A 19,198-nucleotide genomic window follows, 5' to 3' on the forward strand; every position below is an offset into this window, starting at 1 on the left:
TAATAGCCTAGAGTGAATCCTACATTTTCCATAGTGTGCACGCTGTCAGAGTACACTTCTGACCTTGTGGGATGTTGGCATATTGACAAGCATGCTGGGTGACAGGGTAATTGCTGGAACATGAGTGATGATATAAGATATGACATATGCACATACAGTACCTTGGAGTGGGTGTCTGTCAGTAGGTATACCCACGTGTTTTTGTCAAACCAAGCATCGATAATTACATTTGTGTGTGTGCTTGTGTGCATGCGTGTGTGTACTGCACACATACACGTGAATCAATCATTATGTGAGCAGCAATGGGGTTTTTTTACGTGTGTTTAGCAATCACTTAAGTACTAGATACTCATAAGTGTTTGTGTGTGTGTTAATGCAGAGCCTGTGGGTGGAGAGGACGACACTGACTCTGGTCCAGAGTCTACCGGGCATCTCCCGCTGGTTCGAGGTGGAGAAGAGAGAGCTGGTGAGTGTGACCAACTGGAAAACCTCCAATATAGTGATCATGAAGATCAAACTGCAACGCAATAACCCCACTCCCAGGCCAAACTGTGTTAGGGATGCACCGATACCGCTCTTTGATTGCAGATAGCAATTCCGAGTACTGACAGCCACTACCAAGTATTGATCCAAGTCATTACTTTCGCCGAACAATATAGGCCGAGGTCATTAGTTTGGGGCTGTAGGACACAAATGGTTTCCTCCGTTAGACAGATCTAATGTCCTGCTGTCTGTAGCAAGGTAGAACATTACTGTAAGTTGCTTTCCTTTGATTTCTGACGTTCTTGTATGGTTCGTTGTATTGGATTTTACTATTGGGGAATTTTTCCAATACTGATACCTAGTTTTAGCCTGGTATCAGTATGATATTTGATACCACTATTGGTGTCAGTCCATCCCTACACTGCCTTAAAATCCACTCAAATGCTTTGAGTCTTGAATCTACTCATTCAAATCTCTGAGGAGTGGGAGGATTTCAAATGCTGTTTTGTCCAGTGTCTGCAGAACATAATGCTCTGCCTCTCTCTGTTGATCTAAGCACATATTCTTTCGTGCATAGCTGTTAAGCATGGTGTGAAATTGTGGATTGTGAACCCAATGTTATTTTATGATGGTTATGCAGTGCAACAGCATATAAAATACAGAACTGGCAAAACCTATATTAGCTGGAGGATTAAGCTTTGTGTGAGACGGAGCAAAGAGAAAGAGACGGAGAGAGAAAGACACACAGGATGAAGAGAAGAACAAGAGTTTTTATGCACCCATGATTATGTGCAAAAGTAAACATAATTGTGTTTGTTTCTGAGTGAGGTGCTATGATTCAGAGTTTCATTCCAAAACAAGATCAATCGACTGCTCTCACAGCATGATTAGTAACACGAAAGTCCTCTGAGACATGCTTGTGATAAAGGGCTATATAAATAAACTTGACTTGACTTAAATGTAAAGCCCATTATGGGTTAGAGCTATGAGTCAGACCTTTAAGTGGTAATCTGAGAGATGCTGTTGTTGATGCTGGAAACATAGAACGCATCACTTCCTGTGAGCAAAGAGGATTTTTCCCAGGAAAGACCTACCTGACAGCAGGTGTTTAGAACAGCAAATGTTAAAGCTTTCATGAACTGGGTATAGGCTGAAACACTGTTTATATGAAAATGTGGATTGTTTTTAAGACCTTTGCTCATGCAATAGTAATGTTTTGGATAGAATCGTCTGCGTTCTTGAAAGACTGGTTTAATGAAAAGCTTTGCAAAATGGATATATAGCTGTTTTGGAATGACACCCTTCCTTCCGCAGGTGGAGGTGAGCCCGCTGGAGAACGCCATCGAGGTGATCGAGAACAAGAACCTGCAGCTGCGGACGCTGATCACCCAGTGTCAGAGCCGGCAGATGCAGAACATCAACCCCCTCACCATGTGCCTCAACGGGGTCATCGACGCCGCCGTCAACGGGGGGCTGGCCCGCTACCAGGAGGTACGGATGGAGGGATGGATGGATAGAGGATGAGATTTGAGGGTTTGAGCGAATGAGTAGGAGTGGACCGAGTCGACACTATATGGATTGACGGATGATGTACGAGCGTGGCTTTCAGTGGAGGGAGGGAGGGATGAACAGATGGATAGATAGATGGATGCATGAATGGATGAGTGGATGGGAAAAGGAGGGTTTGACCGAATGGACGAATGGGTAGAGGAGCAGGAGGGGGCGGATGGATAGATGGACGGATGGAGTGTGGAGAGCGTGGAAGTCGGTAAATTAGATGGATGGGTGATGTATGAAGGGGTGGAGAGAGTCAGCAGATGGATAGATGGATAGATGGATGCGGGGAGAGAGAGGGGTCAGGTGGAAAGATGGCAGATAGAGGAGTCGGAGCAAGCGAGGGAGACGGATGTCTGGATAATGGCAGGATGAATTAGACGGGAGTGTTTATGAAGCTGTAATATTATACACCGAAGTGGTAGCAGACAGATGAACGTATCGATAGGGAAAAATTGAAATAGAGCCAAGCCCACTGACAAACAATAATTTGCATGGGACTCCTTGATAGGAGATGGCAGGATAACATCATTTTATTGAGCTACAGTGCAATTTCTTACCCGGGGGGAGCACAAATGAAGAAAAGGAGGACCAAGAATCTACTCAAGAAAATGGCTCTTACCTTCAGCGAACTGTGTGGACTCAGTGACTCGCTCTCAGTGTCGCATAGCAACCACACTTTCCCACTGGGAGTGCGTTTTGTGTGTATACGTGTGTGCGTGTGTGTTTGCGTGCGCATGTTGGGTTGTGTGCAGAAGAGCGTGCCTCTGTGTAGAAATAGCCTGTTAAGCTTAGAAAGATACTTGATTGAGCAACAAAGGCAAGGGTCGGTGAAGTGCTCTCCACCCCATACCCCCGTTATTTTGTTAGAGAAATTATTTTATAAGGAATCACTTTGAACCCCCAACATATTTATAGATCAGTCCCTTACTCTAATTCACTGTTGGCAGGATCAGAATGACTGCATTCACCAAGTACAATAAGTGTAGAGGAATCTGTCTTGGTGCCATTTATGCATATATGAGATATTAACAACTAACAGCTGCTTTAAAAGGCAGCAGTGTGGTTATTGTTACTTATAATCCGTACTTTAATCATACAGAATTACATATATTTCTATTATTCTCTCTGAGGTGGATTGCGATGGGGCTATTTTATCTTCAGCAATAACGCTGCCATTCATATCAACGCTCATTTTTTTCGGAGGAATATTGCAGGGAATACCTCACGGAATGCATCATAAATCAATTAATTTTATTTGCGTAATGCCGATTGACAGCTGTGGCGGTTCGCTCCGCTACAAATGAAGGAGAAATTGTCGTTATTAATATTCAGATTTATCGCTTTAGTTTGAGTTGGAACCCTTGAGGGAGAATGCTGTCTGATTTATTTCCCTCCCCCTGGCGTTCCATCTCTAATTGGACTTTTCTAATGATTTACTGAGCCACTCCATGGCGAGGTCCCACTCCCTGCAGCCCGACCAGAAATTTCCATCATTCGTGGAAGATTATTGATTATTTTTGCTGGCTTTTCCGGAGGTCCTTGTATAGAATTTCCCGGTAAAACGTTGCACTTCTCTCTTTAAAATTACCACCTTGGCACTGAACAATGGTGTTGCATATATACATTACATGGCCTTTATAAGATGTAATGATATTCAGCTAATAAAAAGCTAGTTCTGCATGCGTTTTTCATTTCCTGCCCACCTGTGTTAGATGTTTTTAATATGGGAGGAGAGGGAAGTCACACGCACTGCATACTAATATATGCAAGGGTGGAACAACATGGTCTTTTGATAAAGATAGACATCTGAGAATGACATTTGTCCGGTATAATAGTGTTCTGGTGGCGGGCAGACCTGTGTTTTATTGGGTAGTCATAGTCAGACTGTGCAAGCCACAGTCACATGCATTCACTGATTGGGATCTGTGTGTGTGTGTGTGTGCTTGTGTGTGTGCTTGTGTTTGAAGCGGCAGTGAGCATCTGCCCTCTTTGACTCTCATCTGGTTCTGTCTCTTTGGAGATAGACAGCCGTGTCCTTGGGAGAGGAACCATGCTGATCTTTTTGTGAACTTCCCCCTTACCTTTGAGTCCCTTTTTTTTTTTTTTTGTTTCCTTCTCTGGCAGATTTGAAAGCAGATTGTGAGTCAGGTCTTTCATTGGTTTGTTGTCTCCCTTTTGTGTACTCCGATGCAGATTGAAAAGGATTCACTGTAATCTGTAGACACATCGCAAGTGTTGATGGCATTGTAAACAGCAGGGAGCTGGCGATTAATGTACGGTTGCGACAAAAACACTTATCATCATTCAAAGCAGACCTATGCATTTTTCATCTTATCTGCTTCTCTGAATCGTCTTTTTGAGGGAAATGTCTGGGAAAGCAAAAGGGATGCGCAGTCTGCAAGCCATAATCAAGTATGATATTGAAAACATTTCCTAGAAGACATGATCTGAACAGCAAGCAGTGATATGAATCCATGAGGACCGAGTATTTTAGAATCTGAGACCACATTGGCTCCTAAATCAAAGTAAAATAAATATAATCCTGTGATCTCACCAACAATCCCAGATGGGCTCGGTGTTATTATTTTCTTTTTTTAGCAGCTTTATACCTTTATTCCGGCCCTGAGCTTGATATTAACTCACAGTTAATATCACAACTCACAATAGCCAAGACAGAAATATTTCCTCCCATTTGAGCAGTTGGATGTCAGTATGCTCTGTTTGCTCAGTTGCTTAGTTTGTTCATGAATGTTTTTCCAGGATTCCAAAAAAAATAAATAAATGTGTGGACACTAATTCACTGTGTCAGCCCAGTGGGGATTCAGGTAACGCTGCAGTGCAGAAAGACTACTGCTCAAACTCCTGGTGTGTACATAACGGATGTTCTGCGTTTTGCCTCCGCACAGGCCTTTTTTGTGAAGGACTACATTATGAATCACCCTGAGGACGGGGAGAAGATCGGCAGACTGAGGGAGCTCATGTTTGAACAGGTTAGTGACGCAGATGAACCCGTGATGTCTACATATATGTGGATGATATGTGGATTCTGTGAACTGGAATGCATGTTTTATGTATGTTCACTGCTACACTAATGCTTGTGAATGTCAGAAATTGAACTTAAACTTGATGGTGATCAATGATAGGCTACCTTATTTTTAAGAGCAGTTCTTTTCAACTTCTAACATGGAAACAAAGAAAATATAAATTTTAAGATGTCATTTAATTTTGTATTGAGTATTAAAATCCTATTTTTCTTAAAACAAGTGAAAAAAATCTGCCAATAGGGTGAGGCAGTTTCACTTGTTTCCAATGCAAATCAACTTATTTTGTGAATTTACTTGTATCAGGCGACATTATCTCGACACTAGTGGAGTGATCCACCTTATTTCATGATAGTATCTCATTCCATTCACAGATTTTTCACTTGCATGAAAACAACAATCATTTACTCAGTACTTGAGTAAATGATTAAGATGGTTGTTTCTGCAGTGAGTATGTTGACCTGCAACCTTGTTTTACGCGATTAAGTAGGAGCAAATGAGCATCGTTTGAATACGTGTTTCGAAATAAAGTAGTTGAGGAATAATTAAAAGCTTTGCCGTTCGTTTTGACCTGGTTCACATCTAGTGTCAGCAGTTTGGTCTATTTGTAGAATCAATTAACCGGTTTCTGTCATACAGGCGCACATCCTGGAGTATGGCCTCGCCGTGCATGAGAAGTTTGTTCCCCAGGATATGAGACCTCTCCATAAGAAGTTAGTGGACCAGTTTCACCTGATGAAGTCCAGTCTGGGCATACAGGTAGGCCAAAAGCCAATGCTTGCAATCACCCACAGATACTTCATTACATGACCGTTTCAAAGAATGCATACTGTATTTGAGATTCAGTGAGCGGTCCGGTTTTCAGGGAGATGAAGAGTTTTTTAAGATTAAAAAGAAGCTTAATCCTACAGTCTTCAAGTCTCTCAGAAAGCGGACAATCTATGCAACAGCTCAAACTGACTGCCGTGTTTAGACTTCTGGGCGAAGGGGTTAAGTCCTCCGAGTGAAAGGCTACCCCTCATTAAGCACCCCTCCTTCATCTGCAGTAGTGTGTTTCATTTGCATACTTCACGCTGGCACAAAGAAGCATATAATCATGTGCACTTTCTCCTCTCCAATGAAAACCCCAGGAGTTTCCGGCCTACGTGCGCGCCAGCCCCGTGCACTTCACCAACGGAAGCCCACGCACATGCAGGAACTCGGTGCCCAACATCATCAGCCCAGACGGGGGCAGAGGGGTTGCCAGGCGCAGGTGACAAACTGTTTTCCTCTTCTCCCTTTTTCTTTTAAAAGCCCCATCCTTAATTGAACCACCGTCAGCGTCTTTGCTTATTCTTCTCTGATTGAACTGTCAAGGAAAATATATGATTTTTGCAAGCGTGTAAGGTTATTTACTTCTTTATTTACATTTCTGTTGCTTTTAAACATTGAAGAAAAATGTCCCCTGAAACATTGACTTGTGTTTTGAATTACAATGAGAGATGGGGGAAAAAAACAGCTAATTTTCCATATCAATCTCTAGATATACCTTAAATTTATATGGCTACATAAATTCTGGATTTGAACTTTAAATTCTTCTCTTCTCCCATATCATCTAACCTTACTCTGCTTTCTCATGACGTCATACCCTGCACTCTTCTGCCTTCAACTTATCTGTTTTCTTTACTTTTTTTTCCCCCGCCTCACCTCGAACACTACGCTCTTTTCCTTTGCTCTCTGGTTCCTTCCTTTCCTGTACCGGTGTGGCTCCATCTGGGCGTAGGTGGGGCGACTGGCACCCACAGGGAGACTTCTGTGTGTGTGCTGCCAGGCCAGCGGGCAGACTGTGTGCATGTGTGTGTGTGTGTGTGTACATGTGCGAGAGTGTGTGTGTATGTGTTTTGATGTGCTCAGTGACCCTGCCATCCTGTCTACCTGCGACATTCTGCCTCCACAGCCTCATCCCAGGGGGCACAGACACACACGAAGACACAGACACACACCCCCACACACACACACACACACACACGCCTCAGTCTCTCACTGACATTTCTCTTATTGGGTTTTGATTTTTTGGTTACTCTGTTTGCCAATACCAAACTGGGCTAGTGTTTTTTTGGGTATTGCTCTCATCTTGCTTGAAGGCCCCAATATGTTTGGTTTCTAACTATTTTCTCACAGTCTTGATCAAATATTGTGATTTCTGCATCTGTTATTTTCTTTTAATCTTACATTGTCTGCTTCTCTTTCTCCCTATTCGTCTTGTTTCTCTGCTCGTCTGTCTGTCTGTCTGTATCTGACTTTCTATGATTCACATTTTATTCTCGGTGAGTGAAACCTCTCAAAGCTAACGAACCACCATGTATCATAACCTGTAGTCCCACTTTACTGAAAACATTTTATCATAATCATCTCTCTCTGTCTCTCTCTCTCTCTCTCTCTCTCTCTCTCTCTCTCCCTCCCTCCCTCAGCCCCCTCAGCTACCCTGCGGTGAACCGCTACTCCTCGTCCTCTCTGTCGTCTCAGGCCTCCAACGAAGTCAGCAACATCACAGGGCAATCAGAGAGTTCCGACGAAGTCTTCAACATGCAGGTACTGTGTCTCTCTCTCTCTCTCTCTCTCTCTCTCTCTCTGTCTCTCTCTCTGTCTGTCTCTCACACGTATTCACACCCACACACACAAACCTACACTCACGCCCACCGACACACACAGAGGCTGAATACCTCTGAAGGTAGCAGATTGAGTCCACATCCCAACATTTACCCTCCTGCTCCCTACCAATCTCACTTTCAATACTTTTCTCTCTTAATTTATCACTTTAATCCTCCGTTTTTCTTCTCGCTCCATTCTGTCCTCATCTCTTTTCCCTCACACTCTGTCTCCCTCTTTCTCTCTGCTTGTTCAGGCCGACCAAATTGTCATGATTATATCAAATAAGGAGACATTGCTTTGTGTGGTCTGTCCAGGGAGCTCGCTGGAGTTAGGCAGTGATCTAAACTAGATTTGTCCAATTCAGAAAGCTGCCGACAACTCCTGGCAAGCTGTCTGCTGCACCTGGCAGGCCGGGAAATACCAGGAAACAGTGGAAAACAGGACGGTGTGAAGCATGTAGGCGGGGATCCGACTGCACCTGCATTACCATTATATATGAACACCATAGCTTTTTCTATGAATCAAATAAATTCACTGAAAGACGGTGATGGTGGTGATGATGATGATTATTATTGATTATATTTCCATAGCATATTTCAAGTTACAAAGTGCTGTAAAATAAAAGGAACAAACAACAAGAGGTAAAGCACCATCCATCCACAAATACTCAGCTATAATAAGGGGAAGACCTGCACCGCTGACTCCATTAATGCCTATAGCTCGTTAAGGCCTATTATGTGAAATGATAGGCACAAATAACTACATTTAAAAAAAAAAACCTTTGCCTTCTTATAATGTTGCTGTTAGTTTACCAGGCCGTGTGTGTGGTAAACTAATAGCAAAGCTAATATCACATAAGCCAATAGAATAACTGTTAGAGAATGAAGCCTGCAGGAAATATAATGGGATAGCTACAGTTAATTGGCATCCTTGCACTTTCTGCCCGGTCTTCAATTACTTTTTTTTTTTTGAACCGTCATTTACCCCTGGAAGATTTGCTGAGCACGTACGCCCTGTTTCAGCAACGCTCTGCTTCACATTCATTCAATTTCATACATCCGCATGTGGGAGCTGCCTAGTTGTACCATAATCTTCTACTTTTGGCCAACAGCTACTCTGCAACAAGGCAAGAGCTCAAGGGCACTTCAGTGGTAGTTAAGTGAGGAAAGAGCATTACTCATTTACTCCCCCAACTCAGATTTGCACAGCTTGTCCAGGGATTCAAACTGGCACCCTTCCAGACCTTCCACACAACCCTCAAGACTTGGCAAAATTTGCAATAGCATATCATAAACTAAGCTAATTTATGTTGTTGTTGTGTATAATGTGTTCATGGATACTGATGATGTTCCGGTTGATGATAACAATGCAGTTATTGTTGTTTTTTCCCCCCTGCAGCCCAGCCCATCTACCTCAAGCCTCAGCTCCAACCATTCTGCCTCGCCCAACGTCACCAGCTCAGCCCCCTCCAGCGCCAGAGGTAAGACTGGCACTCCGCAACAAAACTCATTTTACAACGCATTACATTATAGGCATGTAGGTGAACACTGAACATGGGGACTGAGCCTGTGTGACCTTTCAGTGACGGGACGTTCTCTCACACCGCTAGGACACCCTGCCTGTAGAGGTTAGAAAGGTTTTGTTACGCCGCAGCTAGGCTTACACCAGGGACAGCAGCAGAGGAGTGAGATGAGACAAAGGGAGCAGACAGGTGGATAGACTGGGATGAGATGGAATGGAAAGTCCGAAAGAGCAGAAAAAAAAAAGAGAATACAAAATGAGCGGAGATGAAAAATGGAATGGGCTGAGACGGGGAGACAGATGCTGTTGAGAGAAAGATGGAGAACGTGAAAGAGCGAGAGAGAGAACAAAGGATGATTACAGCTCTGTGGAGTGTGCCTCTTAGCCCTCAAGACAATCTCCAGTCCAGCCCAGCCTAGGCCATACAAGCCTCTACCACAGTGGAGTGTGAATATCTAATGTCCTCTCTTTCCGCCCTCTTATCTCGCCGCACTCGGATGTGCCAATTTGTTTCTGCCTGATCCACATCATAAAAGTAAGAATATATGAAGACGTTTATGGAAGCGTATACACTCCCCCTTGGCAAGCTGCTTGCAGCGGGCGGTGCCCTTATAAAAATGGCCTCTGTCTACCCATAAAGACTGTAGAGAATTATTGCCGAGGCGGTGTTATCTGAATGGGACCCAGCGATGGGTATCTCATACTCTTATGATAGCCATCCCAAAGCTATCGCACTCACTAATGGATCACGATCTATAGCCAGCGTCAGATGAGGAGAAAACCATTTGAAGCTGTTTGTGCAAATGCGGAGAAGGTTTGAGCAAGTGTAGGTGTGTGTGTATGCGTATGTGTATGCGTGTATGTGTGTTCGCGTGCGTGTGTGTGGTGGGGTTTTGTGTTTGTCTGCGTTTGTGTGTCTAAGTGTGCGCATACTGTGCATATAGGCCTACTGTATGTTCCTGTGTTGGGGTTTGGCTTGTGCTTCTGTCTCAGTCTCTCTGGCACCGGCAGTACGATTGTCCAATCCAGCAGAGGAGGTGACGGGGGTTGAAGGCGGTGGGGGGAGGGAGGGGGGAGGGGGGAGGGGTGTGGTGAGGTGAGACCAGGCCATTTATCATGTTGTGGAGCTAGTGAGGCAGAAAAAATGGTGGATGGGCTTGGAGGTAGAAAGAGAGATTGGCCTTTCCTGATTGCCAGCATTTGTGGGTAATAGTCTAACACCTTGCTGCTATTTGGTCCCTAGTGTGTGTGTGTGTGTGTGTGTGTGTGTGTGTAACCACTCTAACACCTCTTGCTGTCGACCCCCAGGTTCGCCCCAGATGGCAGACAAACACAAGCATTCCAGAGAAAACGCCTGTCTGTCTCCACGAGAGAGACCAGTTAGTGCCATCTTCCCCAACCCCCTGGACCCTGCACAGGTTAACACACACACACACACAAACACACACACCACATGCACACACAAACACGTGAGCAGGTTGGTTATACTTATGTTATCCCTTAAACAATACACTTACAGTACACTCCTTCATGCTGTATGTATTTGACAGTAATTTGAACTACTTGTTCTCTGCAGAGAGCCCCTCCTCATCAGATAGGTGACACCACTCTACCAAGGAGTGACCCCAACCTCTCAGCGCCAGATAAAGGTAAAACACCACATTTAACACAATCTTGTACAGCTTCCTCCTCGGTACACACTGGACTGTCCACTCGACTCTCTCAAAATACACCCTCGCTTTGCAGGGAATCCCCTCCAACAGTCATTTTCAAATAATAATGCTAGTATGGGTTGATGCCGTGAAGTAGTGCTATTATAAGGTGTAGCCTTTTATTAAGAGGAGCATTCTCTCTCATTCTCCATCAGAAAACCCCACCCTACATCTACCTGCTATAATTCCTGTAGGAATTCAAAACAATAGCTCTCATAAGTGGAGCAGAACAATGCAGGGGCGTTGCAGCACTGCGGCCTCTCTAAGTATTATTCATTGATGCTTATGTCATCGTCCGAGCGCTGTGTGTACCTATGAGACCACGGCGGCGGTCATCTGTCCAGACATAGAGTGTGTGTGACAGGTTGACCACAGAGTGTCTGGAGGCATCTGTCTTCACACAGCTGCTTCGGGGAGCACGGCCTCCTCAGGACACACACACACACACACACAAACACGCGGCCGGCTTCTTCTTCTGTTTCCTAACCAGACACACTGTCTAGATTAAAGCTTTTCATCTTTCTTCATCCTGGAAGAGTAATAAAACGGCAGGTAGTATTCCTGCAGCGCTGATGGACGTGTGTGACATTCATATGTATGAAGGCGTATCTATTAGTTGTGCTCTTTTCCTCTCCTGAGTTGTCATTTAGCTTGGCGCAGGCGAGAGGAGACGCATATTTTTGCATTTTCTGGGAAAAATATGCTGCTGAATTAAGACTGAAAGCTGACCCCCCATGTGTAATTAAAAAAAAAACGAACGGTTTGATTGCTTTCTCTGAACTTTCGCAAAGCTCTGAGACAATAAATTTATTTCTTCACATCAACTAAGATGAGAAATTTATATCCCACCTTTCAAATTTCATCCTCTACCACCTTGCACAGCTGATGTACACATGGTGGTGAAAGTCGCAGTAATAAGATGCGATTTCTCCGACTGATTCTGTGATTTTATTATCGATACCGCATTAAGGAGGGTGCTGCATGAGCGGAAATGCCACAAAACAGTCGAGCGGCTTTCAGAACTGCTTGTGGAATAATTAGGGAGGAATGCGGATGAGACACCTTGAAGTAAAGAGGGAAGAGTTTGGATGTGTTACTTTCCCTGCGATTCACACAAACAGACACACCCTTTTCCGTGTGATTTAAGCGTGAACTGTAAATAATGCAGCGATAGATATAGCTGAATTACCACAATATATTAACTCGACACCTTGTGCATATGACGATGAAGAAGGGTGCTAGAATTCACAGAGAACCTGTGATTGTATAAAGGTGCAGTTTGTCAGATCTCGTGCTGCAAACGTCTAATTACAACTGCAGCTAAAACATACATAGTGAAATATAGCGCTCATCAGACACCACTTTGCCTCTTAACACTGGGATGGCCAGGCTTTTGAACTCTGCTCTCTGGCCAAGTTAGTGTCAAGCTACTGCAGCCTTATAGATGTTTTGTGACCTGACCAATCATCCCTGACTCAGTTGTTTTATTTTTATTTGGATCTCTTTTAGCCCAAGGGCTTATCTTCCAAGAGTACATCATTTTAAAAACAACACTTATAGATATAAAACATCAGCACCAACAACAAGAGAGAGAGAGAGAGAGAGAGAGAAAAAGACAGAGAGAGACAGAGCGAGAGAAACAAAGAAAAAAAAGACAAAGCAACATTCCAACGGAAAATGTAGCAATAATGAAAAGACAATGTTAGTGACATGAATTCCAGATTTTTATGGTCAGAGATGACTGACTTCTGCTCTATCATTACCTTTCTTTTTTATGTCTGCACATTTACCATAGACTTGAGAGATGACTGACCTCTGCTCTATCATTACCTTTCTTTTTTATGTCTGCACATTTACCATAGACTTAAACATTCACCAGGTTCAAATGTTACTGATAGCTCCTTCAGAACTTAAAAACCTTATTAATGCTGCCCTAAAAAGTTGAAGAGCAAATCGTGACACTGAGAGTCCTGCCAAAGGTTTTGTTGGTCCTCAAGTGGATGACATATAGTTTAGTATAAATGTAATAGTATATTTTTTGTTGATATGAAATCTAAACCCTAGTCTTGATCTTTGACTTTTATTGCAACTTGGCTTTGTAGGGCAGAATGTATTCTTAACAAATGATAATAATCCATTGATCATTTTTAGTACACTGTCAGTTATCATAGCATCCATCTCAATAGAAATGTGCATTGTGATCACTGTGTTCTCCATGTTGTCTTGTGTAACTCGATGACCTGTTGATTGATGTGTGATGTTTCTGTGTGCTGTACCAAAGTGAGACCAACGCCCAGTAGCTGGAGCCTAGACAGTGTCAAAGAGGGCGCTCCGTACTTCTCTGACTCTGTGGGCAAATTTCTATGCCCTCCTGTCCCTCCTAGGCCACCGTACTCAGGTAAACTGGCCAACCGCAAAATAAATCCACCGCTGAGGAATGGTACTAATTCTCCGCTCCGGCTTTTGACATCTGGTGCTTTCTCCACCTCTTCTGCTATGGTGTTTTCCTATCTGCCGCTCTCAGCTACTATCTCTTTTTTTTCCCCTGGCTTTCTTCTCCTGTTAACAACCACATGAATGATAATACCAGCAGCGGTATCCTCTACTAACCTGCTTGAAATGTTGATGTTTTATGTTTTAGTCCAGCTGAGAACAAGTGTGCACATCTCTTTGGATTTTTAGAGGGCCGAAGTCAATCCCATTGAAATTCCAGTCAATTCCTGGATTTGTTATTTTTTCACTCCCCTTGAGAAATGCATGTCATACATTTCAACAACAGTTTTCTCCACCATCGACCCAACCTCTGTTTTAGTTATTCATTTATTTACAGATGCTACAGAGTTGACTTATTCCCCAGTGCTTTCTGATGTATTGCACTGCCCAGCAGCGTAATAAGCAGATGGAGTGTTGTTTTTTTTTTTGTATTGTTTTGTTTTTTTTGCCCTCACTGCATAGAGAAGAAACAGCTGTTGGATGTAGAAACAGCTTAAGGCAGCCTAAAGGACCTGCAGCACATCAGCGCTTATTTGATTCATTGATGCTTTAAGCTACCGGCCCTCTCAGCTCTATGTGTGTATGTTTGCGTGACTCATGTTGTGTCATCCTGGTGACTGGTAGAAAATGGTCCTCTAATTTGAATTTGCCCTCTTTTCCTCTCTCTCTCTCTCTCTTTCTCCCTCTCTCTCTCTGTGTCTCTCTCTTGCTCTCTCTCTCTCTTTCGTCTGGCTGTCAGCAGGCTCCTCAGCGAAGAACATGAGGTCGCAGTCACCTGTCTCCACGTCCAGATCGCCGCAGAAGGTTGGTTCTGTTCCCCTCAATCAGTTTCTCTGTCTGACGGTCAGTCGGTTGGTCAGGGTTTTTGTCTACTCTCTGTCTCTCTGAGTCAGCCTGACCTTGCTCGGCGGCAGCCTCAGGCCTTTGTCCTGCGCTGCTAACAGCCCTACTCAACAGCTCCAGGGTCTTTGTCCTATACTGGGTCAGCTCATGGCCCGGGAAACTTTGCATCCTAGTTCACTGAAGCTGCCGAGTATGTATTTTTATCCCAGGGCGCTTTTTGTTGAGCATACACCAGTTAGACACAACTGTTGCCCGCTGTGTTCAATTTTTTTGCTCCGACAAGATATCGCCTGAACCTGCCTTTCGTAAATATGAAAAAAACAGGTGAATTTGATCAACTTCACCAGATGTCTTTGTCTGTGAAGTTACATTTAAAAGATGAAACCCCATTTGTTAGTTATTTTGGGTTTTTTTTCCTCTAAGAGAAGTGATGTGATCACACCTCTGTGTGCTGTACTGAATGTACCCTACAGCAGGTGTTGACTAATAAGTGTTGAACCGGGTTTTAAAATATCATCTCAAGTGTTTTTATGTTCATCTACAGATAAATTGATTTCTCTCGCATGCTCTGATGTATTGTTAATGAGCCTCTTAGTAGTTAATACCAGCCTGCATATGCAGAGGAGGTCTAGAAAAGGTGAACAAGCAAAGCACTGAATGAGCATTTAATGAGGGTAAAAAGTTGTTTTGAAACTCTGTTTGACGAACCGAGGCTTGTCTCCTGCTAACAGTTATCAGTGTGTTCTTTGTGAGCTTGACACAAGCAACAATGCTAAGCTCCCGGCTGTGTTGTGGGTGCAAAGTCTTCTTACATGTGACAACTACCAAGAATGTGGTTGTTTGTGTGTGCTTGTGTGTGTGTGTGTGTGTGTGTGTGTATGTGCGTGAGGGAGAGAGAAAAAGAGAGCGAGACAGAACAACTCCTGAAACCGATGTGTGAGTGACAGCTCAGCACTCAGCATGCTCTGTCAATCAGGTTTGTGTGTGTGTATGTGTGTGCGCGTGTGTATGTGTTTGTGTGTGACTGCTCTGGTAAGAGCAAAGGCCTGAAGCGAAGCGCTAAGCTGCCCATCACAGCACAGCCAGGGACAAGTCCTCTGTAGACCTCCAACAGGCTCTATTACCTGGCACATGCACACACACACACACACACACACACACACACACACACACACACACACACACACACACCACAGTGCAGCCAGGGGCCCATTACTAGAGCCACAAACCCCAGGACAGTAGTGAACCAGCAGAAAACACACCGTGCCGGTCTGACAGTGTTGCAGTGTTACTCTTCTTCAGAGGTAGAAATGATATATAGAAGTAGTAGCATCTCTATGGAAAAGGAGGTCAGGAGTTTACATGTGCTTGTCAGCATTCTATTAAATATACAGATTTTCAGCATGCCAGACACAAATGTGAAACCGGCATGTCGAATGGTTACTTCTGATTGATGACTGGAATCCACTTTGTGTGTGCCCCCTGTAGCGTGAGCGATACAACCTTACTGATCAATTGTACTCTTCACTAGGCCCAATTAAGTGTAAGCAGATATAATGGCAGCATCGTGTAATTGCTTAGAAAAACATTTTGATGAGCGATCGGATTCTAGAGTCGGGGAAACGCGGCATATTGTGTTTTTTCGTCTGAGTGCACAGGACCAGTTGATGAAGTGGAAAAACCTGGCCCTCTCAATCTGTTGAGTGACTCTTTTATTAAGTATTTATTGTTTCTATACAGCTGTGTCAGCACACGTGTGGGAGATGGCAGAACAGTGGATGTAATGTGCACAGTATGGTCACAAGCACTTACCATCACTGGCTCCTTAGATTTTAGGCATGAAAAAATGCTAAAATCATGTCAGACTATGTATGTATATTACAATTCTGTGATTACCTTAAGATGTAGATGCAAAGTAATGTTGTTCATCTCAACTACAGGAGTCTATACAATGAAAAAGCATCTGAACAATACACCAGAAGAGAAGTTCATGAGGTTTCCGGTTGTCCTTTCTCTCCCTCTAGACCACGGCGCCACCTTTCACCCCTTCGCCCACCGAGTGCCAGTCAGCCGGCCTGGTCTCCAACTCCCCCGTTCTCTCCGGCAGCTACAGCAGCGGCATCTCCTCCCTCAGTCGCTGCAGCGTCTCGGAGGCTTCGGGCACCGAGCTGCCCGCGGGCGACCACTCCACCCACCCGCTGCCCCTGCCCCTGCCCCCGCCCACCACCATGCCAAACTCCGTCTCCAGCAGCTCCGACGAGCCGATTCGCAGAGAGAACAAGACGCCGCCCCCCTACAGTGTGTACGAGAGGAACAACCCCCGCAGGCCCGTGCCGCTGCCCCACAGTCTCTCCATCCCCCCCCAGACGGACCCCCCGGCCCTGCCGCCCAAGCCTCACCAGCTCCGCACAGGCAGCATGAAGCTGGACGGGACCTCCGACCCTCGAGTCCCCAGACCCAGGCCTCTGCCCAGGAAGGTCTCCCAGCTATAGGTGCTGGTTCTGGGCCGTGGATAGGGCGAGGGCCTGGGCTGGTAGTAGTGGATGGAAGAAACACACTGGCGCATTTTGCACTTTTCTACTGGGCACTCACTTGTTTTTTTGATCTTCGGTTTGACACTCCTGACCAATATACTCCAATGAAAGACATAGGCCTATAGATTGACAGGCAGTCAGAAACTGAAGAGACTGTCCCGTTTTGTATTTAATAGGGGGCATTGCAATGACTTTGTCATTCCGCACTTTTAGCTCTAGTACATACCATAGCTCACCGTGGTCATCTCAAAATATGTTTACCGGAACATTCTAAAAAAAAGACAGTTTTGATAGATGTAATAATCCCAATATATGTATATTGGTATATATGAGAAGTGTTTTTGCCTTAAGTATTGGAAACAGAGTCTTTTATCCGTGAGTCTTGCACGTTTTTTAAGTACTCCGTACTTTTGTATACTGTATGGCTAAAAAGGTGCTAGAGGTCTCGCGTATGCATTTCAGTGAAGTGTAGTAGACAAGGGTGTGTTCCCATAGTCATATCCACACAGGCAATGGATATATGTTGCTGTTATACCTGAATTTTAATGTTCTGACAAAACTAATGACCCTATTATAGGATTTTTACTCATTGATATACAAAAGCTTGATCAAGGACACTTCAGCACAGTAATAACAGCAATTTTGAGTCTTATTTTATGAAATCCAGGTATATGTAAATCAGAAAACTCAAGAGCTTTTCAGTGTGAAATTGCTACCATAACAAACCACTCTACCATCCTTCTCTCGCTAGAATCTGTTAAAATCAGCCTCTTATCTTTCCAGCAAGTCCCCAGTCAAGAATTGCTCCTCCTTCACATTTAAATCATAAGCCTACACCAAACGCACAGGTTAATGTGACCGCTGCTGAGTGTTTAGGAGCTTGGTTTTGTCATTGACCTGGGATCTGTCAGAGCGGCAATCGTGAACACACCCTGTCCCCTCCTGCATGATGTACATGACAACAGATCTTTAGGGGGTTTTACCAAGTATTGTGCCAAAGGAAAATGTACAGTATGCTGTAAAGAACCCTAGAACTTTTCGGAACTGGAACCTGGAAACAAGAAACTTGGAAACGCTCAGCTCAAAAAGACAGACATTTTTTTTTTAAGCTGATTTGAAGAAAGACACAATTTTGAAACTGATTTTATGTTGACACCCAAAAATCCTGACTAAACTGTAGTCGACTGATTAGAGGTAACTTTAGACAAGCACAAAAGAGATTTTATCATCTGTATTATGACCAGTACTGTTATTAAGGACTCTATTTGACAAAGCAGTAATTAGAATAGAACAGAGTTTCATGTCTAGCTGCCACTCTCTAGCCTGTCAGCGGCAACCCTACAAAACATGAGGGCTGACGCTCTATTGGAGAAGCTTTCGGAGAAACGTTTTCAAACTAATCGTTGTATAGTGAAATATTTGTACAGTTGAATATGAGATTTACTTTCTGTTTGGTTAAAAAGATGGATGTCAGTTGACTGCACTATAATTAGTCGCCCAGTTCAACCACATTTAGGCAGTGAAGTGAGTGTTCTGTGACAAGCAGATTTGACACTGTTTTGTAAAAAAGAGGAAATTTTAGCATAAAATATTGATCACTCTTAAATTCCGTGCAACATTTTTTTTTTTTTTTTTTGGAAATTAACTTCAGTATTGTTTCTATGTTTCACTTTTGTATGGTTAATTTACTTTTTGATTTGTTGTGAATTTTTGGGATTAAATATTCACATTAATCAGTACTTGAGAAATTGTAAATTATATGATGAGATTGTTGTAAGTATGCCAAATATAGTACTTTTGTGTATTACTATTAATGTAAATAATGTGTTTTTAACAAAATGTAGCTATAACAATTTACAGCTTTGAATGTTGAAACAGCAAATTATTATTATAAATGTTCAAAATTTTATGGTTTTGTGAGTGTAGAAAAACTAAGGTCATGCATAACGACACCTAACACATTTACAAGTTCAATAAACTGCCCTATGTAATAAAAATGGCTTGATCAATAGATTTATAATTTATTATAATTTAGTCATCATAAGATCTCAGAAGTTGGTGACTTGTGACTCGAGTGTGTCTTGTCATACTATAGTGTATGTTCAAATGACATTTTCATTTTACTCTATCAGGCGAAAAGACTCCCTTGACAGTATTTATGTGATTTATGAAGTGTGTATAGATGTTCATGTGGGAGGCTTTGTATTGCTTGGTGTATGCAGTCTCATCCTAAATCCCACACCTGAAATGTCCACACACACCTTAGATCACTTCCTGCTTTTGAAGGAAATAGAAAGTGAGCAAAGGCAGGGAGGATGAGGGAAACCTAAAAACATTAAGTGGCTATTTATTTATTTATTTTATTTTAATGAGAAACATGGTA

The 19,198-nt window shown here is 43.4% G+C and overlaps 1 protein-coding gene across 3 annotated transcripts in view; it reads left to right on the plus strand.

Annotated features, from left to right (window-relative positions):
- Positions 1-18,793, plus strand: part of dock4b (dedicator of cytokinesis 4b) — a 118,174-nt gene extending 99,381 nt beyond the window's left edge. For 2 of the 3 annotated variants that reach the window (XM_078282213.1, XM_078282215.1), the window contains exons 41-52: positions 380-466; positions 1,798-1,974; positions 4,947-5,030; positions 5,721-5,840; positions 6,212-6,333; positions 7,532-7,652; positions 9,111-9,192; positions 10,542-10,651; positions 10,810-10,882; positions 13,227-13,343; positions 14,178-14,242; positions 16,306-18,793. In XM_078282213.1, the coding sequence (XP_078138339.1) occupies positions 380-466; positions 1,798-1,974; positions 4,947-5,030; positions 5,721-5,840; positions 6,212-6,333; positions 7,532-7,652; positions 9,111-9,192; positions 10,542-10,651; positions 10,810-10,882; positions 13,227-13,343; positions 14,178-14,242; positions 16,306-16,773 (1,626 nt within the window). In that variant the 3' untranslated portion in view covers positions 16,774-18,793. The remainder of the gene's footprint in view (positions 1-379; positions 467-1,797; positions 1,975-4,946; positions 5,031-5,720; positions 5,841-6,211; positions 6,334-7,531; positions 7,653-9,110; positions 9,193-10,541; positions 10,652-10,809; positions 10,883-13,226; positions 13,344-14,177; positions 14,243-16,305) is intronic. The other variant, XM_078282214.1, reaches the window with a different exon arrangement.
- Positions 18,794-19,198: the final 405 nt, after the last annotated feature.

The sequence above is a fragment of the Centroberyx gerrardi genome, chromosome 24 (genome assembly GCF_048128805.1).
Source record: "Centroberyx gerrardi isolate f3 chromosome 24, fCenGer3.hap1.cur.20231027, whole genome shotgun sequence".
NCBI lineage: Eukaryota > Metazoa > Chordata > Actinopteri > Beryciformes > Berycidae > Centroberyx > Centroberyx gerrardi.